Raw genomic sequence first — 20,895 nt, forward strand, 5'->3', positions numbered from 1 at the left:
AAAACTTTAAGCATAAAAATGCAAAACGAAGCATAATTTTCGATCATAAACAAGTCAAACTCATGTTCTAAACTTAACATCACAAATCCACATAAAGAACATGACCATTTTCGACACTAAACACATAAGAGTCTTTCATAAGTCTAAACACATAAGAGAATGTGATCATTTCAGTTAGCAGACCCCTTTCCAAAAAACCATATCCTATCATAGCTTTCAATCATCTCTTCATTCATCTTAGTTCTCATAGCTTTCTTCCATCTTCTCACGCCTTGTTTCTTGAAACTCAAAGCGCTTCATCACACTCTGTCGCAGATCATGAACATCATTCACAAGTTATCATGTTTTGCATCCACCTTTCCAATCTCATCTACCACAGCGTCACCTCCCATTGTTCTCTGTCGCCAAGAAGATGAGGCTGAGCTGCTCATGATCAGTGGAGAAGTTCTTTGTCACTCTTTCTGATCGTTTCTCTCTCTCCTCCGTACTTGGTCACTCTTCTCTTTGCCTCTCTCTCTTTCTCCTCAGTTCTTAGTCGTCGTCGTCTCTCTCTCTATTTCACGTCGCCGTTCTCTCTCTCTCTCTCTCTCTCTCTCTCTCTCTCTCTCTCTCTCTCTCTCTCTCTCTCTCTCTTCTCTCTCTCTCCTCTCTCTCTCTCTCTCTCTCTCTCTCTCTCTCTTTTCTTTGTTGTCTGTCTGTGTTGGGAGTGAAGAACACAGAAACCCTTATTTTAAATTTATCCCCAATATAATTTTTTTTTAATTTAAACCGGGTCTGGTTTTTTTTAATTGAGCAATCGCTGTTTTCTAAACGCATTTTTAATTTATCTAATTGCGATTTCGAAATTTATTAGAGAGGGGGATTAAAAAAGTTTGGGGGAGATTTAAAGAGAAAGTATATGATCATGTAGGTTTATAAAGAGCTTGATAGTTTGGGGGGGAATAAGTAGGGATAGTGTATCTAAGGGGGGGGAATACGCAGGCAACCCTAAGAAAATAGTATCTACTATATTTATGCATTAATATAAGAAATTAAATAAAATTGATAATTAACCAACAAACAATACCGTAGGGTATTGATGTAGCGTACATCTAACACTACTAAAAGGAAAATAAGCTGAGCATACATGATGCCACGTCGGATTTTTTATTCCAACCAATCATATTCATTTGTTCTTACACGTCATACTCACTGGTTTCGGTTGCCTAAAGTCGATTTTATTTTCGTGGGCTTTTTGATTAAGGTTTGGGCTTTATGGGATTGCGACTCGGGATTCTTGGTGCGACGAAAATCATTTTGTTGACCCGATCTACGCAGATGACGATCTCTCTCACCCTTATCCCTTCGGTTTCTCTGATCGAAAAGAAAGAACGTATACTCCATTGTTTCAATCCTCCTCTATCAATAATTTGTTTCAATCAATCAATACCCTTCATTATGGTTTCGTTTCACCTCCCTCTTTTCCTCCTCTTATATAGACTGATCTTTCTTCTCCGTGGAAACCAAAACCCTAGGAAAAATCAGATCTCTAGCTATGGCGATGAAACGAAATGGAAAGTCTCCTGCCTCTTCCGACTCTGAGGAAAAAGTGATGTTCTTCAGAGATGTCTCTCTAGGTCCCCATGAAACCCGTCTGCGCTTTCGCCTCATCCATTTCTGGGAGGCTCAGAACCCGGTGAAGAAGACCCTTATTGGCCTGGAGATGCTTCTCATCGACGAGCAGGTACGTGAACTCCCTAATTTTAATTTGACATTAAGATCGATTTGGGTTAAGGCTAATTAGTTATGCTAGATTAGATAATTAAATCTAGAACCGTGATTTTGCCGTTTCTGTAAACTCTGAGGTGAACCTACTAAATCTAGAACCGTGATTTTCACTTTTAAATTAGATTTGGCCGTTCTCTTATACGGTTGTTTAGTTTTTTAATGTCTGGTATTGTATTTGTGAGATTCGGAGGTTTGTTTCACATTTTGGGTTTTCAAATTTTTTTCGACGCTAAAAGTTGTTTCTAAACCGTGAGATCCGTCTAGAACCGTGATTTTGACTTTTATACGGTTGTTTATTTATTTAGTGTCTGGTATTGTATTTGTGAGATTTGGAGGTTTGTTTCACATGTTGTGTTTTGAAATTTTTTCCGACGACAAAAATTGTTTCTAAACCGTGAGATCCTTGCTTGGGTACATTAGTTATGTTAGAATAGTTAATTAAACTTTGAGCTGTTGACGTTTCTTTCAACTTTGAAGACGAAGCTAATGTTAATTGGGTTTGTTAATAAGATTTTATAATTTGATTTTGCCGTTTTGTTAAATAATGACGTTTGTTATCGTTTTTGTTTACATCTGAGGTTTGATTTTCTTTTTGTGTTTTTGTTATTACTCTGGACACTAGGGAACTGTCATTCAAGGATTCATCCCACCTGGACGTATCAAGAAGTACTTGCCTGATATGAAGCGAGGTTCAGTTTACGAACTCATGAACTTTTACGGCTCGAAGAACAAACCGATGTATCGGGTTGCTGATCATATCGCAACCGTGTCCTTCGCATGGAACTCTGAGTTGTCGGTTCTTCACGACATTCCAATCCCTTTTGATGAAGACCGTTTTAGGATGCATTCGTATGAGGATTTTGAGGCCAACTGTGATCTGAAAGGTGATCTGTACGGTAAGCATGCTAATTCTACTAAATTTATATTTGATGTTGTTTTGGTCTATGTTCATGTTTGCTAAATAATTGTAGAATTTTTTTGGGTTAAATAATAAGTTCACGTGTTTTGTTTTTTTATTCCTATAGATGTTCTTGGCCACATGAAGCTGGTCGATGGACAGAGTATTACGGAGCGTCCCGTTATTGATGAAACGAAGCTTGCTACAACTCGGCACATTATGATTCATGTGCAATCACATGAGTAAGTGTGTTCTCATATTTTCAATACACTATCTCTCTTTAGTTCCAAAGTCCCTAAGATATTTTTTCCAGAGGACCTGTCATGAAGCTCTACCTCTGGGACCAGGCAGCAACAGATTTCTGCAAGAAGTTTAAGTCCTATGAAAACACCCCCACAGTTCTTTTGGTCACAGCCGTTAATACTAAACGGCTCGGAGGTAATAATTTATCCCTTTGGTTTCATGTTTGATTGATTATTGTGTCATATTCTAAGGTTATTAAACATTCTAGAAACCTTTTGTTTTTTTAAATTGGCTGCTATCTTTACACTCTTATCATCTTTGATCCTTCATCTGTTATTTAACAGGTACCCTGGCACTGAGTTCTATGTCTCCCACACGGGTTTTCATGGACTATGATGTCCAACCAACAATTGATTACATAGCCTGGTATGTACCAACGTCTATATAAGTTTTTGTTGAGCAAACATTTACGTAAATAGAAATTATTGACTGGGTATATGATTTGTATTTGTTGTTAGGCTCTCCTCGAACCCAGAGATTGCTAAGCAGGTTAGTGCAGAGGTGGTCACTAAGCGGGAGACGATGACTATATCTGACATATTCTCTTACATGACTCTGGAATCTGCAAAGGTAAATTCTAACGTAAATATGACTTGCAAATTTTAAACGCTCATATGTTTAAATTTTAAATGTTTGTGGACTCTTGCAGACTGCCTTCTTTGAGTGCACTGCTACTATTGATGATGTGGTTCAAGGATCTGCTTGGTACTATATTGCATGCACTGGGTGTCACAGTAAGGCTACGAAAGGCTCAAACTCATTGATCTGCACTAACCCAAGATGTGTGAAGGATACCACAGCTGGAGTTGCACAGTATGTTTATTGTCCTCAATAATCAATTACATTCTCTCTTATATTAGTTTTAGATTATTAACTTCTGATTTATACGTAACAGGTACCGTGCAAAGATTTCGGTTTATGACAGCAGTGAACAAGGTTTTTTTGTCCTGCTCGGTGATGCTGGTTTCCAGTTGACTGGGAGGCACGCATCTGAGTTGGTCAGCAGCTACTTTGAGGTAAATATCCATCTGTTTATACTCTCAAGTGATTGAAACTGACACTATAGTTTTTGAATGCAAGGCCAATAAAGACAAAGGCCCTGACCATGAAGTGCCTGTCCCGGATGCTCTGATCAGCATTATCGGACAGACCCATAAGTTTTGTGTGAAAGTTACAGACCACAACTTCTCTGGCAATACCCGAGCTATCACTGTCACCAAGATCCTCCCTCTAGAGACACCATCACCCACAGAAGACTCTCTTGGAGACGCCATTGCTGCAACGTCCATGGAAGCAGTGCAGACTGGAAGGGACGTGTGTGAGCCTTCAAAAAGCTGTGGAGATTCTGCAGATGAAGAGAGTAAGAGAACGTTTGACAGTGGTGAACCAGAGAAAGTCAAACGGGCAAGATGTGAGAAATGATGATTCAGTTCGATGATGCTCAAGGCTTTGCATTGAGATTCAAGTATTCTGTTGGTTTTTGAAAGTTTGCTTCAGTTTAAGTACTATTTTGGTTTTTATCAAGACTTTGCTTTGTTTCATTTCATTTCAGACTTTGGCTTTCAATTGATTGAACTATCCTTCTTATATAGTTTTGTCATAGCGATTGTTTTCATGATTTGAATTCGTTTATATAGACCAACTAATTTGGCCTCAAAAATATCTCGCCAAACTTGATTATTTCCATATCCCATATACAATTTGAACTCTACGTAGCATCATACACGCGCATCACACCGCAGGAAAATCTTAGACTATGTTATATTTTTGAAAGTTATTAAAATCGAATATTTCATATGATCCTGTATTTATGTCAAAATCTCATTTAAATAGGAAAGTAGTAAATTCATTCGACCAGTAATTATATTCTTTGACTATAACCTTTCAAAGGGAAGAAAAAAAGGAAAGGTAAATCAAACTCTTCCAAAATTCATATTCTCTTGCGTTAGAAAGAAAAAGAGTTGACAAAGACGAAGACCTCATCTGTTTCTTCTACACTTCCAAGCAGCATTCGTCTGAAGTAAACTGGTCGTGCGGATCTCTGTTTTAGCGGTATGGATAGCTTCCCCAATAACCAGCCCATTGAAGCGTCAGGTAAATACCAAATCTCCTGTATGTGTATCTCAAATAAAGAAAATTAGAAGCATCTCTGTATATTATCTTTTGGGTCAAAATTAGTTTGTACGAAGAGTATGTATATTCAAACCATGTTTAACCACAAATTGATTTGGGTGGTGGTTCTACTCATTAAGCATAGGAAATTGCAAAGCAACATTATAATTCAAAATTTTTTATATAAGAACTACCCATAACGTTACATTTTTTATTCTATCTAAGTTCTATACACGTTTTTGAAAGACTAAATAACACTATATCATTCTTATAATTACTTACGTTCTTTATTACGTTGGAATTATTTCTTATGAGTATAAAGAACAATTCTATAGTCAATGATATTTAATTGTTAGGTGACAGATTTATATATAAAGCATATACTCGTTCTAATCATTAAGCATAAATAACACAATATCATTTTTTGGTCTTTTATATAAGAGCTACCCATAACGTTACATTTAGAGATTATGTTTCATAAAATAACCAGTATATTGTATGCTTAGTGCCTTTGTTTAGAAAGACAATCTTTAATTGTTAGACAGCTATAGCCATATATTTAACTATGACGAACGTTAGTTTCGATTTTTTACTTGCTTAAAACCTTAAAGTAAAATAACATCACCAACTCTATTACTACAGTGTGAAATAAATACTACAAAACTACTGATAATATTAAAACTTCAACAAAACTTCTGATAATATGCGTATATAATTTTACTCTGAAAGTATAAATACATGTATCTTTTCCTACACAATTGAAAATGATGTATTTATGACTTTGAAGCTATTTAAATTAAACTTTGTTGTTTTCGATATCTAAAATAAAATATAATTAACATAAACTAATTAGTCTTAGTTATAATCCAATTCCTCATTTTTACTCATTTGAGTTCGTTTTTTTATATTCTTTTGTAAAAAAACAATTCAAGTTCTGAGTATATGAAAATTTTAGATTCATAATGAACTATATTTTTGTTTAGGATCAATACTGAGTTTCTATTCTTATTTGTATGTTTATAAATTGTATTATCCTTTGCTTTTCATTATATGGTTATTCAGAAATTTATATGGAATATATCATTAACTATACTTTGACTATTTGGGAAAAAAAAGGCGCTGTCTAGATGTGATCAAGCAAAAAAAAGGAATAAGGAAGGATGAAATTTCACATAAAAATAACACATCATATCTGGATATATTTAAATAAATACTTACAAATATATTATATTTTTGATATTTTTAAATTAATTAAACAAAAACTAAATTATTAGAAAATAAAATACAAATAAAACTATATTAATATTTTGTAACATCAAAATAATAATTGAATACAAAATATATTATGTTAATAAATAGATTATAGATTTTAAAGACCTCTATATATTATTTTAGTTCGGGATTTTTAATAAAATACCTGCTATTATGATTTCTATTATAGCTGGAAAGATTAACTACCCAAATCAATTTAGTTTAAATACTACAAATACAACAGTTATTGCAAACCAAAAAAAAAAAAAAAATAAACACCACCATCACTATTAAGCCCATTTTCAAAATCGATTTATTTTGGGAACCATATTACCATTTCCTAGCTATTTATTCTACCCATTACTATCGTTATTAGTTTATTTAAATCATAGTTACATTGATAGTGGAACATAAGAATATAGAAGTACATATATTAACATATATAAATAAAAAACGTGTATCATATATAGAAGTTTATTATGTTTTCATTATGAAATTGGATTAGTATTGTATTTAAAAGGATACTTATATTTTGAAATTGGAAAACACCTAATGACCCACACTTATTTTATTTTAATTGGAACATTTCAAAATTCTATCTAGATATTTTATTACCTTCTACTTTAAATTTTAATCATAACTATAATATATTACTTAATCTAACCAAGAAAATGACATTCTCAAAACTACAGGAGGATCCACGCAAAAGAGGAAGCGAGGCCGACCACGTGGATCACTTAATAAACCAAAAGGTATATATTTACTACCCAAAATATCTAATCCTAAGACAAATTGTCTTATCCCAGTGATTAAACTGTGTACATTTTCAGTTCATCTGGTAAATGACCGACCGTCATTCAAACCAACATATTACGACTGTAAGTATATATTGATCATATTATTATATCTTAAACCAAACTAATTCATCAAAAAAAGCTAACTTTCCAAACTTAATTTAACAGGTGGCTGTGATGACTGCGACTCTTACAGTAAGAAATCATACCAAAATGTGTATCTATTATGCTATATTCTTTTAACCTAACTACTATTGATCTTAATAGTCAAACAGAAAAATGCGCGTAATATGAGAAAGGCAATTTTGTTATCCAAACGAACCTCGGCATCGTCACAAGGTATGCATAATGGCTGATAAAATCTATTTCGATTTATTACATTTCTAATTCAAATTTACGTTGTTTCTATATAGATACAAATGCTCCACCAAATCCACAAGGAACGCGTCGCACACAACCAAAAAAAAAAGGTGCATACAAATTAATCCCCTATAGATTCCCAGAAATATATATATATATATATATATTTAATTTCTAAAATATATTTTTCAGCGTAATGGTGTTCCTATAAATCAACTAAATCAAATTTCGAAACTAATTCATTTTAACAAATATTTTTTTAAAAAACAAATATTAACAAAGGAAATTTTTTTTTTAAACCAAAAAATAAAAAATAATAATTCCTACCCCTCTGTTAAACTCTTAATATTGAAATAAACTATGATTTAACGATTCGTAATAAACATTTTCCAGAAAAAGGTTCAACATCCCGACTATATGAAAACCGAATCGTAGCATGCTCAAAATGTGGTGCATTAATGTGGACTTCTGAAAGCACTGCTACAGACCCACGAACAGGTGAACCAACTTTCACCCTTTGCTGTAACCATGGCCAGATCAAGCTTCCGCCGATCAAACAGCCGCCGGCCCTGTTAGAAAAACTTCTTCAAACCAGATGGTTTCGAGATACTATCCGAGTCTATAATTCTGTCCTTGCTTTTACATCCGTTGGAATGAAAATGGATTACAGTGTCGTCCACGCACCTGGTCCTTATACTATACGGATCCAAGGTCAAACCCACCACAGAATTGGCTCCCTCATACCGCGACAAGGCTGTCTCCCAGAATATCTACAGCTTTACATATTTGACACGGCTAACGAACTCAAAAACCGCCTAAATGCGATGGGGCAAACCTCAGCAGAAGGTAACCTCGATGAACCAACGTTGGCCCTCCTCATCGAGATGATTGACGAGAACAATTGTCTAGCAAAGATCTTTCGTCGTGCACGAGACCACTACGAAAGCGTCGGGTCAGAGTTTACTATTAGATTAGTCCAAGATAAAGGAAAGGGGAAAGAATACGACCTTCCAACTACAAGCGAGGTGGCAGGTCTTATCGTGGGGGATATGACATCAACAATTGGAGAACGTGATATAGTGGTTCAGTTTCAATCTGACACTTTGCAGCAGTTGCGAGACGATCACCCTCTATATATGAGCCTCCAATACCCTCTTTTGTTCCCGTATGGTGAATATGGGTTTCACACAGAAATTCCCCTGCATCTTGAGACAGGCACTTCAAGAACAAGGCAATTCGTGACCATCCGTCAATACTACGCTTCTCTGATCCAAACACGTCCTACCCAAGGAATGACGTTGATTAAAGGCGGTCGTCTCCTTCATCAATTTATTGTGGACGTCTATACAGCGATTGAAGAAGACCGACTGAGGTGGGCGAGAAATAACCAAGAAATCTTGCGGGCTGAGCTCTACAGCAATGTCCTTGATGCTGTAAGCAAAGGCGACACTGATGCTAAAATTATTGGCCAGAGATTTATACTCCCGCCAAGTTTCACCGGAGGGCCCCGGTACTTAGTCGAGAAATACCACGATGCTATGGCTATCTGCAGAGAATTCGGCAATCCAGATTTGTTTATCACGATGACGGCCAATCCCAACTGGAGCGAGATTAAAGAACATCTTGAGAAATACGGTGGAGATTCCCCTAATGATAGACCAGACATTGAATGTCGGGTTTTTAAGATGAAGCTCGATCAACTGCTCAAGGATTTCAAAGCAGGAACTTTTTTCAAGCCATACAAGGCAGCTCTCCACCGAATAGAGTTTCAAAAAAGAGGTCTCCCTCATGCACATATATTATTGTGGTTAGGAAACTCTACCAGAACACCGAGTGCAGAAGAAGTGGATGAAATAATTTCGGCCGAGCTCCCGAACAAAGAGGAAGACCCAGTTGCTTACGACTTAGTCACAAAACACATGATCCACGGTCCATGTGGGCTCTTCAATCCGAAGTCACCATGTATGGAAAACAATGTGTGCACGAAAAAGTATCCTCGGCCGAATAACGACACCACTTCGATTGACAAATCCGGGTATGTGTTATATCGTCGGCGCCGAACCGATGCTACGTGTACACTAAAGGCTGGAGTTGTACTAGACAACACTTTCGTCGTCCCTCATAACATTAAGCTTCTGAAGAAGTATGAAGCTCATATTAATGTTGAATGGTGTAATCGGACAAGCGCGGTGAAATACTTATTCAAGTACATAACCAAAGGCGTTGACCGAGCAACCGCTGTTATTGAAAAAGGAAATTCAGCAACTTCATCCGACGCCACAACATCCGGAGGATCAAAAGAGAAAGTCCTGAGGCAACGCAATGAGATCCAAGACTATATCGAAGCCCGGTATTTATCAGCTTGTGAGTCTATGTGGCGCACTTTCGCATTCCACATACACAAAAGAAAACCATCAGTTGAAAAGCTTATCATTCACTTGGAAGGCGAACACAATATTACGGTTAAATCAACAGACAACCTCGGCCGTGTAATCCACAAACCGGGTATCGAGAAGACGATGTTCACGGAATGGATGGTTTTATGCAGAAGGTCGGCGTTTGCCCGGACACTGACATATGTGCAGATTCCTGAATATTTTGTATGGAACAACAGTGCTAAGGTGTGGACTGAGCGTAAGAAAGGAAAATCCATTGGCCGAGTCGTAGCTGTCCATCCTTCAGCAGGTGATCGATACTACCTGAGGGTCCTCATTAATAAGATTAAGGGTCCTAGAAGTTACGACGAGCTAAAAACATACAACGACGTGAAATATCCTGACTTCAAATCAGTTTGTCACGCACGAGGCCTTTTGGACAATGATGTTGAATGGCTCGAGAGTATGTCGGAGGGTGCTCGAACGGCCAGCCCATACCAGCTTCGTGATATGTTCGTCACATTCCTAAACAACTGCTTCGTTGCAAGCCCTAAAGGACTATGGGAACACTCATGGAAATCAATGAGCGAGGACATACTTCACAAGAGGCAAAGGATCTTAGGCCACGCGAATCTGGAACTGGACGATAATACCCTGGAGCAATACACATTGATAGAAGTTGAAAAGTTGATGCGCATGCAAGATCGCTCCTTAAACGATTTTAAGGATATGCCGAAGATCAACCCTGTTTTGCTCAAGGAACTGGGGAACAGTCTGTGGAATCAGGAAATGGATTATGATGTTGCGGAGGAAACATTAAGGCATGACAAGCAGTACAAATTGCTCAATGCTGAGCAACTTGCAATCTACGAATCAGTCTTACACTCTGTTGATAAGAAAGAAGGAAAACTTTTCTTTGTATATGGTGCAGGGGGCACTGGGAAAACTTTCTTATACCAGACTATTATATCCAGACTTCGGTCAAGAAAACAAATTGTTCTACCAGTTGCTTCTTCGGGAATAGCCGCATTGCTACTTCCAAACGGGAGAACAGCTCATTCCCGATTCAATATTCCATTGAAGCTCGACGAAGATAAGCTCTGCAACATCAAACCAGGTACAATGCTTGCTGAGTTAATTGAGGAAACAGACCTCATAATTTGGGATGAGGCACCTATGACACACAAACATGCTTTCGAAGCATTAGACAAGTCTTTGAAGGACATAATGTCTATCAAAAATCCACCCGCAAAGAATCAGCCTTTTGGCGGCAAAACAGTTATGTTAGGTGGTGACTTCAGACAGATCCTACCAGTCATTCCGCAAGGTAGAAGAGCTGATACCGTACTAGCTTCGATAAGCCATTCATATCTATGGAATAGCTGTCACAAGTTCTCTTTGAAAACAAATATGCGAGTCAATCAGGATGAGACAGAGTTTTCTGAATGGCTTCTCAAAGTCGGGGAAGGTCGTCTAGGAGAAGATAAAGAATATGAGGAGGATGTGTACGATGACCAACTCTTAGATATCGATGATTCATTGATTTGTCAAAGTTTTGTTGACCCGTTGAAGGAAGTTGTTGATGCTGCATATGGAAAAATCAGCACCCCTATGCATTCCAAGACTTCTTACACCGATACAGCTATCCTCACTCCCCGTAACGAAACCGTTGATGAAATCAATGCTTATACCATCTCACAGACCGACGGGGTATCAAGAGATTACTACAGCTCAGACAGCTTTGAGATTTCAGATACTACATCAGATCAGAATGATACACTATACTCCATTGAGTATCTTAACTCATTGGAATTCTCGGGTTTGCCTTCGCACAAACTTACTCTGAAAATTGGTGCCCCAGTTATGCTTCTCAGAAACATAAATCAGAAAAAGGGATTATGCAATGGTACGCGGATGATCCTAACCCACGTTGGCGAACGCGTTCTGAAGGCCGAGATAATCACTGGATCCCATATTGGAGAAGAGGTCTTGATCCCAAGAATTGTGCTTCTGTATGATGAAACAAAATTACCGTTCACATTACGTCGGCGGCAATTTCCTATCAGATTGTGCTACGCAATGACAATCAACAAAAGCCAAGGCCAGAGTTTAAAAGAGGTCATCTTATATCTGCCTCAGCCAGTCTTCTCTCATGGTCAACTTTACGTGGCCCTCTCCCGTGTCACAAGCAAAGCAGGATTAACGATCATCAAAACTGAAGATCCTCACCAGCTGAAAGTGAAGAACATAGTCTACAAAGAAATATTCAAAGGCCTTCTTCCCGAGACAGGTAATTTTAAATTAATTATTTTTCCCTCCCATCTTTTTCAGAAATCTGATAACATATTATACTCACAGATTAGCAATCTCGAAAATACCGACCAAGCGATGATACAAGCCAATAAAGAAGGGACTTACACATAGGTTTACCCCACCTAACCAGGTACAGAACTTTTAATATAAAAAGCAATACTACAATATTCAACTAAACTCATGCTGACTAACTATTCTTATCCAATTTCAGGTCCTTTATTGCTCATGGTCCTCAAAAAACTTCTCATCTACAAAAGACTTAATCTGCTTCCTTCATCATCTTCTTTATTTACAGCTTTTTTGGCTTTTGAACATTTGCGTAAACTCCATATACAATCCACTTTTGCGTTCATACAATCAACACCTAAATTTATTATGATATTTACGCTCCACATTTTCATAGACAAATAACCCGGGCGTAGCCCGGGAACGAACCTAGTATAGCTAATGTTTCTAATACAACCCTGAGCACATATAGTTAAGGCATTTTTCTAGCTATATCTTTGGAATATACATCTGTCAATATTTTTTCAAAAAAAAAACATACATCTGTCAATAAACTGATGTAAATAAAAATTTACTCAGATAAATTTTGAAAATTATAAATGATATAAATTTATTTATTTGAAGTTAACCATTACAAAAAATTATATATATAATATATATTGTTAATAATTTTTTTTTAGAGAAATTAGATTTTTTTTTAGTTTACTATTTGATGCCGATAAGTATTTTTCTTTTACTATTTCATACTTAAAAAATGTAACTCATAATCTTTTAAATTTTACTTAGTATCAAATAAGATTAGGAATATTTTCCATTTTTATAAAATTTACTAAGTATAGATTTTCAAATTTTTCTATAATAATATTTTATATTTATGTGTGTTTGTTATAATAATATTTTATATTTAACTTTTTCAGAATAAATATTTTACTATTAATAATATTTTTTCATTTTATTGCTTTTGAAATAAAAAACCAAAAACTAAAAACCAAAATCTAAAACAACCATTCATGTTTTTCAAAAAACTGAAATCTACTGCAAAATCAAAAACCAAAAACTAAAAACTAAAATCTAGAATCCAAAAACCAGAATCCAAAAACTAGAAACTAAAATCTAAAAACCAAGGAAACAATCATCACCTCAATTTTTAAAATATATATATTTTTTTTTAAAACTCTGGAATTCCTTCAAAAACCTTTGAACTTGTAACAAATTGTTTTAAGATTACTCAAATCTCAGATTTTTTTTTTTATTTACTCAAATCTTAAAATTTTCTCAAATTCTGGATTCAGTAAGCCCCTTAAGTTTAGTTTTATAAACCGGATCGACTAGATAATTAAACAAAATCAGGGGGGGTTAATTTTCAATATCAAAAACAAAAGTATTTATAAGCTTGATAGTGTTTTTGGAAAGACCTAATCGTGGGTTTACTTTACTCTAATGTTATACTCTTGGGTTCAAGCTGTTGCCTCTGCGGCTACAAGTCTCATAGTCGAACCACCGTGGGAAAAGAGGAAACCGAATCCACCTCCTCCACAGTCGTTTTTGTCGCTTCCAGATGTAATTATTCTAAACTGCTTAGCCCGCGCATCGAGGTCCTACTACCCTAAACTCTCCCTAGTCTCCAAAACCTTTCGCTCTCTCATCTTATCCATTGACCTCAACCACGCACGCTTTCACCACCAAACACAAGAAGACATTTTTTATATATGTTTACAGCTTCCCGACCGTCCTCTTCCAACATGGTTCACCCTTTGGATAAAACCTGACGAGGAGGAGGTGAAGAAGAGATCTACCTTTGTACAAGTGCCGTTTTCCTACAATTCTCGAGAACCGTCGTCCTATTGTACGGTTGGTTCAGATCTCTATGCACTCAGACAAAGCTATCCTCCGTCCCCCTCAATGTTTGTCCGCAACAAGAAGAGTGTTGTATGGCGTAACGCACCCAACATGACTGTACCTCGAGCGTATCCCGTTGCGTGCAAACTAGATGGCAAGATATATGTAATGGGAGGTTGCAATGATGACAAATCCAAAAAATCATGTTGGGGTGAGGTTTTCGATACAAATACTCAAACATGGGAAACTTTACCTAACCCTAAAGCTGAGCTCCGATTCTCTTCGATGATTAGAGAAACAAGGATTATCGAAGGAAAGATATACGTTAGGAGCATCGATGAGATAGATTCTGTTTATGATCCAAAAACACGAAAGTGGGACGCTACAGAAAAAGCACTCGTGGATGATAGTAGGTCTATGGTAATGGTAGGTGATTTATATTACTCTTGTCGTGCGAAAAGTTGCAAGTGGTATGACACAAATTGTGACAAGTGGAAACTAGTCAAGGGGTTGTCTTCGTTGAATAAGAGTTATTGTCGTCGTGGTTTGATTGAAACAGTTGAGTATTGTGGGAAACTCTTAATCATTTGGGACAAGTTTGCGCAGCCTCGTCGTTATTGTCATGAAAAGACTATTTGTTGTGCTTTGGTTGCGTTTGAAAAGCGCCAAAATGGTCAAGTTTGGGGAAAGGTTGAGTGGTCTAATGCTGGGCTTACGGTTCCAAGTTCATACGTTTACTTGCGTTATTTAGTAAATGTCTTATAAATTTAATTCTTATAACATTGTTTAGAATCTTTGGTAGCACCAACGATTCATATAGATCTATTACCTATTCTTTGGTAGCTTTTCTGAACTTTTATTAATTAGTTTGGTGTGACACTATGCCACTTGTTTTTTTGTTTATGTTTGTCTTTGTTTTTGTTTTTGTCTGTGCTTGGTGCTGACTTTAAAATAGTAGAAGAGGAACAAATGTAGAGGAAATGTTTTCTTGTTGATTTTAAATCTAGTAAACTGAGGTTGTGGGCATTGGCTGAGCTTTTATATGGGCATTGGCTGAGCTAGATTTCATTTTTATATGGGTTATAACGCATCTATTATAGATTAAAAAAAAAAGTTACATCTATGAATTTGGACCTATGGCATGTGTGTCAAAAGGTGGGATCTGAACTAAATTATCACAATAACAACGTGCACATTAGGCCTACAAGCTTATATTTATAGATTCCACATGGTTCAGTTGACCACCATACCTCTTAAGTGGCTCGGCCACTGGTTTGTGGGCAAATGAATCCAAGAATTGGGAAGAGGTTTTCGACTTAAAACTCAAACATGGGAATCACTACGACATTACCTGACCTGGCTCCGAACTAGTGCTACCAAATTTATATTAGTGATAAATTTAAAAGTAATGTTAGTAAATATGATACATAACTAATATATAAATAATTTTTAAATATAAAACATTATAAATATAAACTAGTTTTATGTTTATATAGATAATTTATAGATTTTTGATAGTTTTAGTATTTTAATACACTACAAGAAAACAAAACATTAACGACGGCGAAATTCGTAGTAAGTTCGTCGTAAAATCAGTTTTACGAGGAACTAGCGAGGAAACACGTTTCGTCGTTATTTGTTCGTCGTAACGCATATTTCCTCGCTAATTCGTCGTAAACTAACGAGAAAACATTTCCTCGTAAAGACGAAGCAAAGTATTCGTCGTAAAAACCAAGTAACCCTTCCACGTAAGGGGGACGCTACATTTCCTCGTAAATACCTTGAAAACATTTCCTCGTAAATAACACGTAAATGTTTCCACGTCAAATACTCGTTAATCTTTCCTCGTAGTGTTGACGTAAATATTTTACTCGTTAATTCCTCGTAAAATTTCCACGTAAGGTTGTCGTAATTTAGCTACGAATTTACTTTGAGTTTATATTTTCCAGATTAAAAAAAACAATGTATTTAATTATTTAATAAAAATCTAATTTAAAAAGAATATTAAATACGAAAATAATTTATACATAAATAATTTTTGAATTTATAATACAACCAACGAAAAAAAAAAAAAACTAAGGGTCGTTCATCCCCGGTAGAATTCCTCACTCCTCCTCTCTAGCTACATCCGCGTCGGCATGTGTGACGGATGATGATTCGCCTAAAATTAACATCAACAATAATTAACAAATTCTATAAATCTAACTAAGTTCTCTACATTAACCACCTAATCAACACTAATTAACATAAAATCCGTAAAACTATCTAAATTTCCTACACTAACCACCTAATCTACCTAAACTAATCAAATTAGAGAGGAAATAGAGAGCGTACCATAGCTATAAAAGGGAGAGGAAGTTGAGACGAAATGGGAAGTGAGAACTCGCGTGTATATATAGGAAATTATGAAATGTCGTAAATTCCTCGTAAAGTTACGAGGAACTCGTGAGGCCCGTGTTTTTATTTACGAGGAACTCGCGAGGCCCGTGTTTCGTTTCCTCGTAACATCGTCGTTAATTTACGAGGAATTAGCGAAGCCCGCTTTTATTTTTACGAGGAATGAACGAGGCCCGCGTTTTTTTATTACGAGGTCTTTACGACGATTTCTGCTTACGTGGAATTAACGAGTGCCACGTTCTTTATTTTTAAGAATCGTCGTAAGTTCCTCGTTAATTTACGAGGAAATAACTACGTTTATGTTTAAATCCCTAAAATCCGAAACCCCAAACTCCTTCTTCCTTATCTTCCTTATCTTCTACTTCATATATTCCAAACCCCAACCCCATCCTCCCGTTAACCTCAATCTCTTCTATCCATTCCAAACCCCAAATTCTGAAACCACAATTCCTTAACTAATAATCTCAATCTCTTCTTTCTAATTCAAACCCCATTACAAAAATTAAATTATATAAATAGATTTCCATGATTAAATCCATCAAATCACATGCATTAAATCTGAAAATCAATCATATTAAAACACAAATACATCAATCAGATACATCGACATTCTCGTCATTACTAGAAACATCATCATTTTCATTAAACTCGTCTTCAACAGCTTCGTCCGTGGCATCGTCGGTAATATCTTCGTACTCATGATTATGCGGATCAATGAGAAGGATGTCATCAATTTGTTGTTCAGGTACCTCAACTTCATCTATCTGTTCTTCTTGCAATGGTGGTTCTTCTCCACTGATGATTTGTCCACGAGGTGTAACTTTGATCACGGCAAACCAATTTATTCCCGTTTCGTTTCCTCGTTACATCGTCGTTAATTTACGAGGAATTAGCGAGGCCCGCTTTTATTTTTACGAGGAATGAACGAGGCCAGCGTTTTTTTATTATGAGGTCTTTACGACGATTTCTGCTTACGTGGAATTAACGAGTGCCGCGTTCTTTATTTTTAAGAATCGTCGTAAGTTCCTCGTTAATTTACGAGGAAATAACTATGTTTACGTTTAAATCCCTAAAATCCGAAACCCCAAACCCCAACCCCAACCCCATCTTCCCTTTAACCTCAATCTCTTCTATCCATTCTAAACCCCAAATTCTAAAACCACAATTCCTTAACTAATAATCTCAATCTCTTCTTTCTAATTCAAACCCCATTACATAAAATTAAATTATATAAATAGATTTTCATGATTAAATCCATCAAATCACATGGATTAAGTCTGAAAATCAGTCATATTAAAACACAAATACATCAGTTAGATACATCGACATTTTCGTCATCACCAGAAACATCATCATTTTCATTACTCGTGATTATGTGGAATTTAGTAAGGTAGCCGAAACAAAAAACGTGTTACAATTACAAAGTGGGTGGACTCGAAAATTCTTCGTTAAGTAAACGTAAACTATTTCCTCGTAAAGAAGATGCTATTTTTACGTCGAGCTTACGAGGAAACAGTTTTTCCTCGTAAAAACGAAGTTACCTTGCGTGGTTTTTACGAGGAAATCGTTTCCTCGTTATTTTACGACGAACTAACGTTGATTGTAAATTTCCTTGTAAGATTCTCGTAAAGTCAACGTAAATTTACGAGGACCAGTTTTCCTCGTTAATTTTCATCGTTAATCTTGTATTTTCTTGGAGTGATAACTTTAAGATCCAATCCGGTTACGTGATCGATTCATGGTTAAACCAATTATCAGATCCAACCCGGTTCATGGTTGAATCCGGTTCATGGTTAAACCTGATCCAATCATCGGGTCGGTCCGGTTTTAAAAACACTGATATGGATCGAAAGAGATTCTAAGTACTAATTCTTTCTCTTTATCGACAGACCGATCTGAAGCTGGATTGTGTTGTTTATTAATCCAACGCTCAAAAACTGTAACCGAAGCCCAATAAGTTTTGTTAACTATAAGGGCCCAAAAAGGATATAGCGTGTCAACCAACCCAAAAAAGTAAATTACACTACCCATAAAAAAAGAAGAGATTTTGAGAACACGAAGACGAGCTTGGGCAACAAGAAAAAAACATTAGTAAATTAATCTTCTTTTTTGGCTTCTGACCAAGAAAAAAAAATATTCTTTCAACAGAAGGAGAAAGTAGAGATTTTTTTGTAGTCGAATTCGGAAAAAAATGGCTCTAAGCTTTGGATTGATTTGAATTAAGAAAAACAAAAATGTTTGCAGCTCGGCGTCTTCTTCTTTCCTGCAAACAAGGTGCGAATCAAGCCGCCAGTTTTCTCCGAGGGTTAGTCTTTATTCTTCTTTCTTAAACTCGGTGAGGGGTTTTAACTTATAAAGATTGTTACTTACTTAGTTACTTCATCTCCGAACAATAAAGCTTCGATTTTTATATTTATTATTCTCTGATGGCGTTTTGGGTTTTCTCGAAAAGTTTCGATCTTTAAACATTGTAACGACTTTGAAGCAAAAAAAAAATTGTAGAAGAAGAATTCAATCGTCCAATTACAGTCAATCGACAAGACAAGGGACGACCCATGGAAGGACAGATCTTAACCCTTTGCCTGTCGGAACAGCTCAGACTTTCTCTCGCTCGCGTGCTCGTTATGCTGCTGTAATAACTCTTTTGAAAAAAAAAAAACACATCTCTTTGTTGTTAGCTTTCACTTGTTTTTTGTTTTTTTTTTGGAGTTTTGATTCCTTTATATTGCAGCCAGCACTTGCGCTTGGGTTTACTGGATTCTTAGCCTTTCTTCATTACAACGACGAGAGGAGAGCTGTGCCTAAAGGTATAGTATCAGAGAGATTCTTCATTTGGTTTGATAGGGGTGTTTCTAAGAGATTGTCTCTGCTTCCTACGTTTTGCAGGTCAACCAAGCAGCAGCAATAGTAGCGGTTGTGGATGTGGTTCTAATACAACAGTCAGAGGTCCAATTATAGGAGGCCCGTTCACGCTTATGAGTACACAGAACAAGGTTGTTACTGAGAAAGACTTGCGTGATAAATGGGTGCTGCTCTACTTTGGATACTCGTTTTCACCTGATGTTGGACCTGAGCAGTTGAAGATGATCTCTAAAGCTGTTGATAAACTAGGTTTGTTCATCAGTTTAATTATAAAAATGTGATATTTTACTAATGATGATGTCTTGTTTTGGATCGAAACAGAGTCTAACCATGACAAGAAGATTCTGCCGGTCTTTGTCACTCTTGACCCTGTACGAGACACACCTTCTCATCTACATGCCTACTTGAAAGGTCCGTGTTCTAGCTAATTTACAAATTATCAGACGTTGTGTTGCTCATGACTTTTGTTTATTTGCAGAATTTGATGATAGAATACTTGGATTGACTGGATCGGCAAGTGCAATGAGGCAAATGGCGCAAGAGTATCGTGTTTATTTCAAGAAGGTTCAAGAAGATGGAGACGATTACCTCGTTGATACTTCTCACAACATGTAAGGAAACCTTTTTTCCTATACCAAATCAAAATCTTGCTTGTTCAAAAGGAAAAAGGAGAGCTAAAAAATGTTCATTTTTGGGGTTGTATAGGTACTTGTTGAATCCGAAGTTGGAGGTTGTGAGATGCTTTGGAGTTGAGTATAATCCAGATGATCTCTCACAAGAGGTTCTTAAAGAAGTTACTTCCCTTTCACAGTGACCCATTTTGACCAAACACTAAAGAGAGATGTTCACCGAATGAAGAAACCATAAGATGTTTTTGAATTTATTTCTTAATTGGTCAAATTTTATTAGACGATTTTGCTAGTCCTTTGGTCATGCAACAATGGTTTGGTTTGGCCGTTTGGGCGAGATGATCTGATATAGTTGCAATTGATTCATCTTCCTTCTTTCAGTGTGGGCTCAAGCAGATGGGTCTTTTCTTTCTACGGTTCTTCATGGGCTTATGCTGTAAAAACAGTACTAGAGTTGGACCCGCGCGCCTGCGCGGAAATTCATTTTTTCTTTTGATTCCATTTTTATTATTTTTGGTAAAATATGTTTTGGTATAGTATTGATAGGGCAAGCTAAGTTACTGATTCATCTGTTGTTGCTGTACATTACAAACGTCTACAGTTAGAACCATTTCAAGCGACACTTCTTCACAGGAGGTGTTTTGTTTCCACGTATGTAAGCATTTAACTTGAACTCACCATGATGTTTTAAAAAGTTTGAGATTTTTGAGAAAAGTAAAAATTGTTTTCTTAGACATGTTTAGTTTGTTTTGTGAATAAAAATGCGCTTAAACATAGCATGAATGAGATTATATATTTTTTGTTTCAAGTGTGTAGGTTAAATAGAAAATCTTAACTAAATCATGATTTGAACGTATTGAAAACAGAATATACGTTTTTGATATTTTTTAATATCCAGTCCTTAAAGGTTTATCATTTTTTGTTAGCTAATATAGGAAATCTTGATTTACTAACAAAATATAATAGCATCCAATAAGAATGTAGTTAAA

At 36.2% G+C, this 20,895-nt stretch overlaps 4 protein-coding genes across 4 annotated transcripts in view; all 4 read left to right on the forward strand.

Annotated features, from left to right (window-relative positions):
* LOC103835100 (probable disease resistance protein RPP1) overlaps positions 1-20,895 on the forward strand; it is a 531,820-nt gene that overhangs the window by 503,905 nt on the left and 7,020 nt on the right. The gene's annotated exons all lie outside the window — the stretch shown is intronic.
* On the forward strand, positions 1,432-7,766 carry LOC117127275. The gene is made up of 9 exons (XM_033277117.1): positions 1,432-1,723; positions 2,390-2,663; positions 2,793-2,907; positions 2,979-3,103; positions 3,253-3,334; positions 3,427-3,538; positions 3,618-3,781; positions 3,864-3,984; positions 4,049-7,766. The coding sequence occupies exons 1-9, from the start codon at positions 1,535-1,537 to the stop codon at positions 4,388-4,390; spliced, it is 1,524 nt and encodes a 507-aa protein (XP_033133008.1). The 5' UTR covers positions 1,432-1,534; the 3' UTR covers positions 4,391-7,766.
* On the forward strand, positions 13,314-16,097 carry LOC103835560 (F-box/kelch-repeat protein At4g39753). Its single transcript, XM_009111736.2, has one exon. The coding sequence runs from the start codon at positions 13,620-13,622 to the stop codon at positions 14,781-14,783; it is 1,164 nt and encodes a 387-aa protein (XP_009109984.2). The 5' UTR covers positions 13,314-13,619; the 3' UTR covers positions 14,784-16,097.
* LOC103835099 (protein SCO1 homolog 2, mitochondrial) lies at positions 18,452-20,407 on the forward strand. The gene is made up of 7 exons (XM_009111200.3): positions 18,452-18,720; positions 18,918-19,047; positions 19,147-19,222; positions 19,302-19,526; positions 19,599-19,688; positions 19,756-19,888; positions 19,983-20,407. The coding sequence occupies exons 1-7, from the start codon at positions 18,650-18,652 to the stop codon at positions 20,089-20,091; spliced, it is 834 nt and encodes a 277-aa protein (XP_009109448.1). The 5' UTR covers positions 18,452-18,649; the 3' UTR covers positions 20,092-20,407.

Source organism: Brassica rapa, chromosome A08 (genome assembly GCF_000309985.2).
Source record: "Brassica rapa cultivar Chiifu-401-42 chromosome A08, CAAS_Brap_v3.01, whole genome shotgun sequence".
NCBI classification, from domain to species: Eukaryota; Viridiplantae; Streptophyta; class Magnoliopsida; order Brassicales; family Brassicaceae; genus Brassica; species Brassica rapa.

Coding starts and splice junctions, on each gene's coding strand:
- LOC103835099 (XM_009111200.3), top strand. CDS start 18,650: ATGTTTGCAGCTCGGCGTCTTCTTCTTTCCTGCAAACAAGGTGCGAAT. Junction 18,721..18,917: donor GCCGCCAGTTTTCTCCGAGG/GTTAGTCTTTAT, acceptor AAAAAATTGTAG/AAGAAGAATTCAATCGTCCA. Junction 19,223..19,301: donor GAGGAGAGCTGTGCCTAAAG/GTATAGTATCAG, acceptor TACGTTTTGCAG/GTCAACCAAGCAGCAGCAAT.
- LOC103835560 (XM_009111736.2), top strand. CDS start 13,620: ATGTTATACTCTTGGGTTCAAGCTGTTGCCTCTGCGGCTACAAGTCTC.
- LOC117127275 (XM_033277117.1), top strand. CDS start 1,535: ATGGCGATGAAACGAAATGGAAAGTCTCCTGCCTCTTCCGACTCTGAG. Junction 2,664..2,792: donor TCTGAAAGGTGATCTGTACG/GTAAGCATGCTA, acceptor TTATTCCTATAG/ATGTTCTTGGCCACATGAAG. Junction 3,335..3,426: donor ACAATTGATTACATAGCCTG/GTATGTACCAAC, acceptor ATTTGTTGTTAG/GCTCTCCTCGAACCCAGAGA.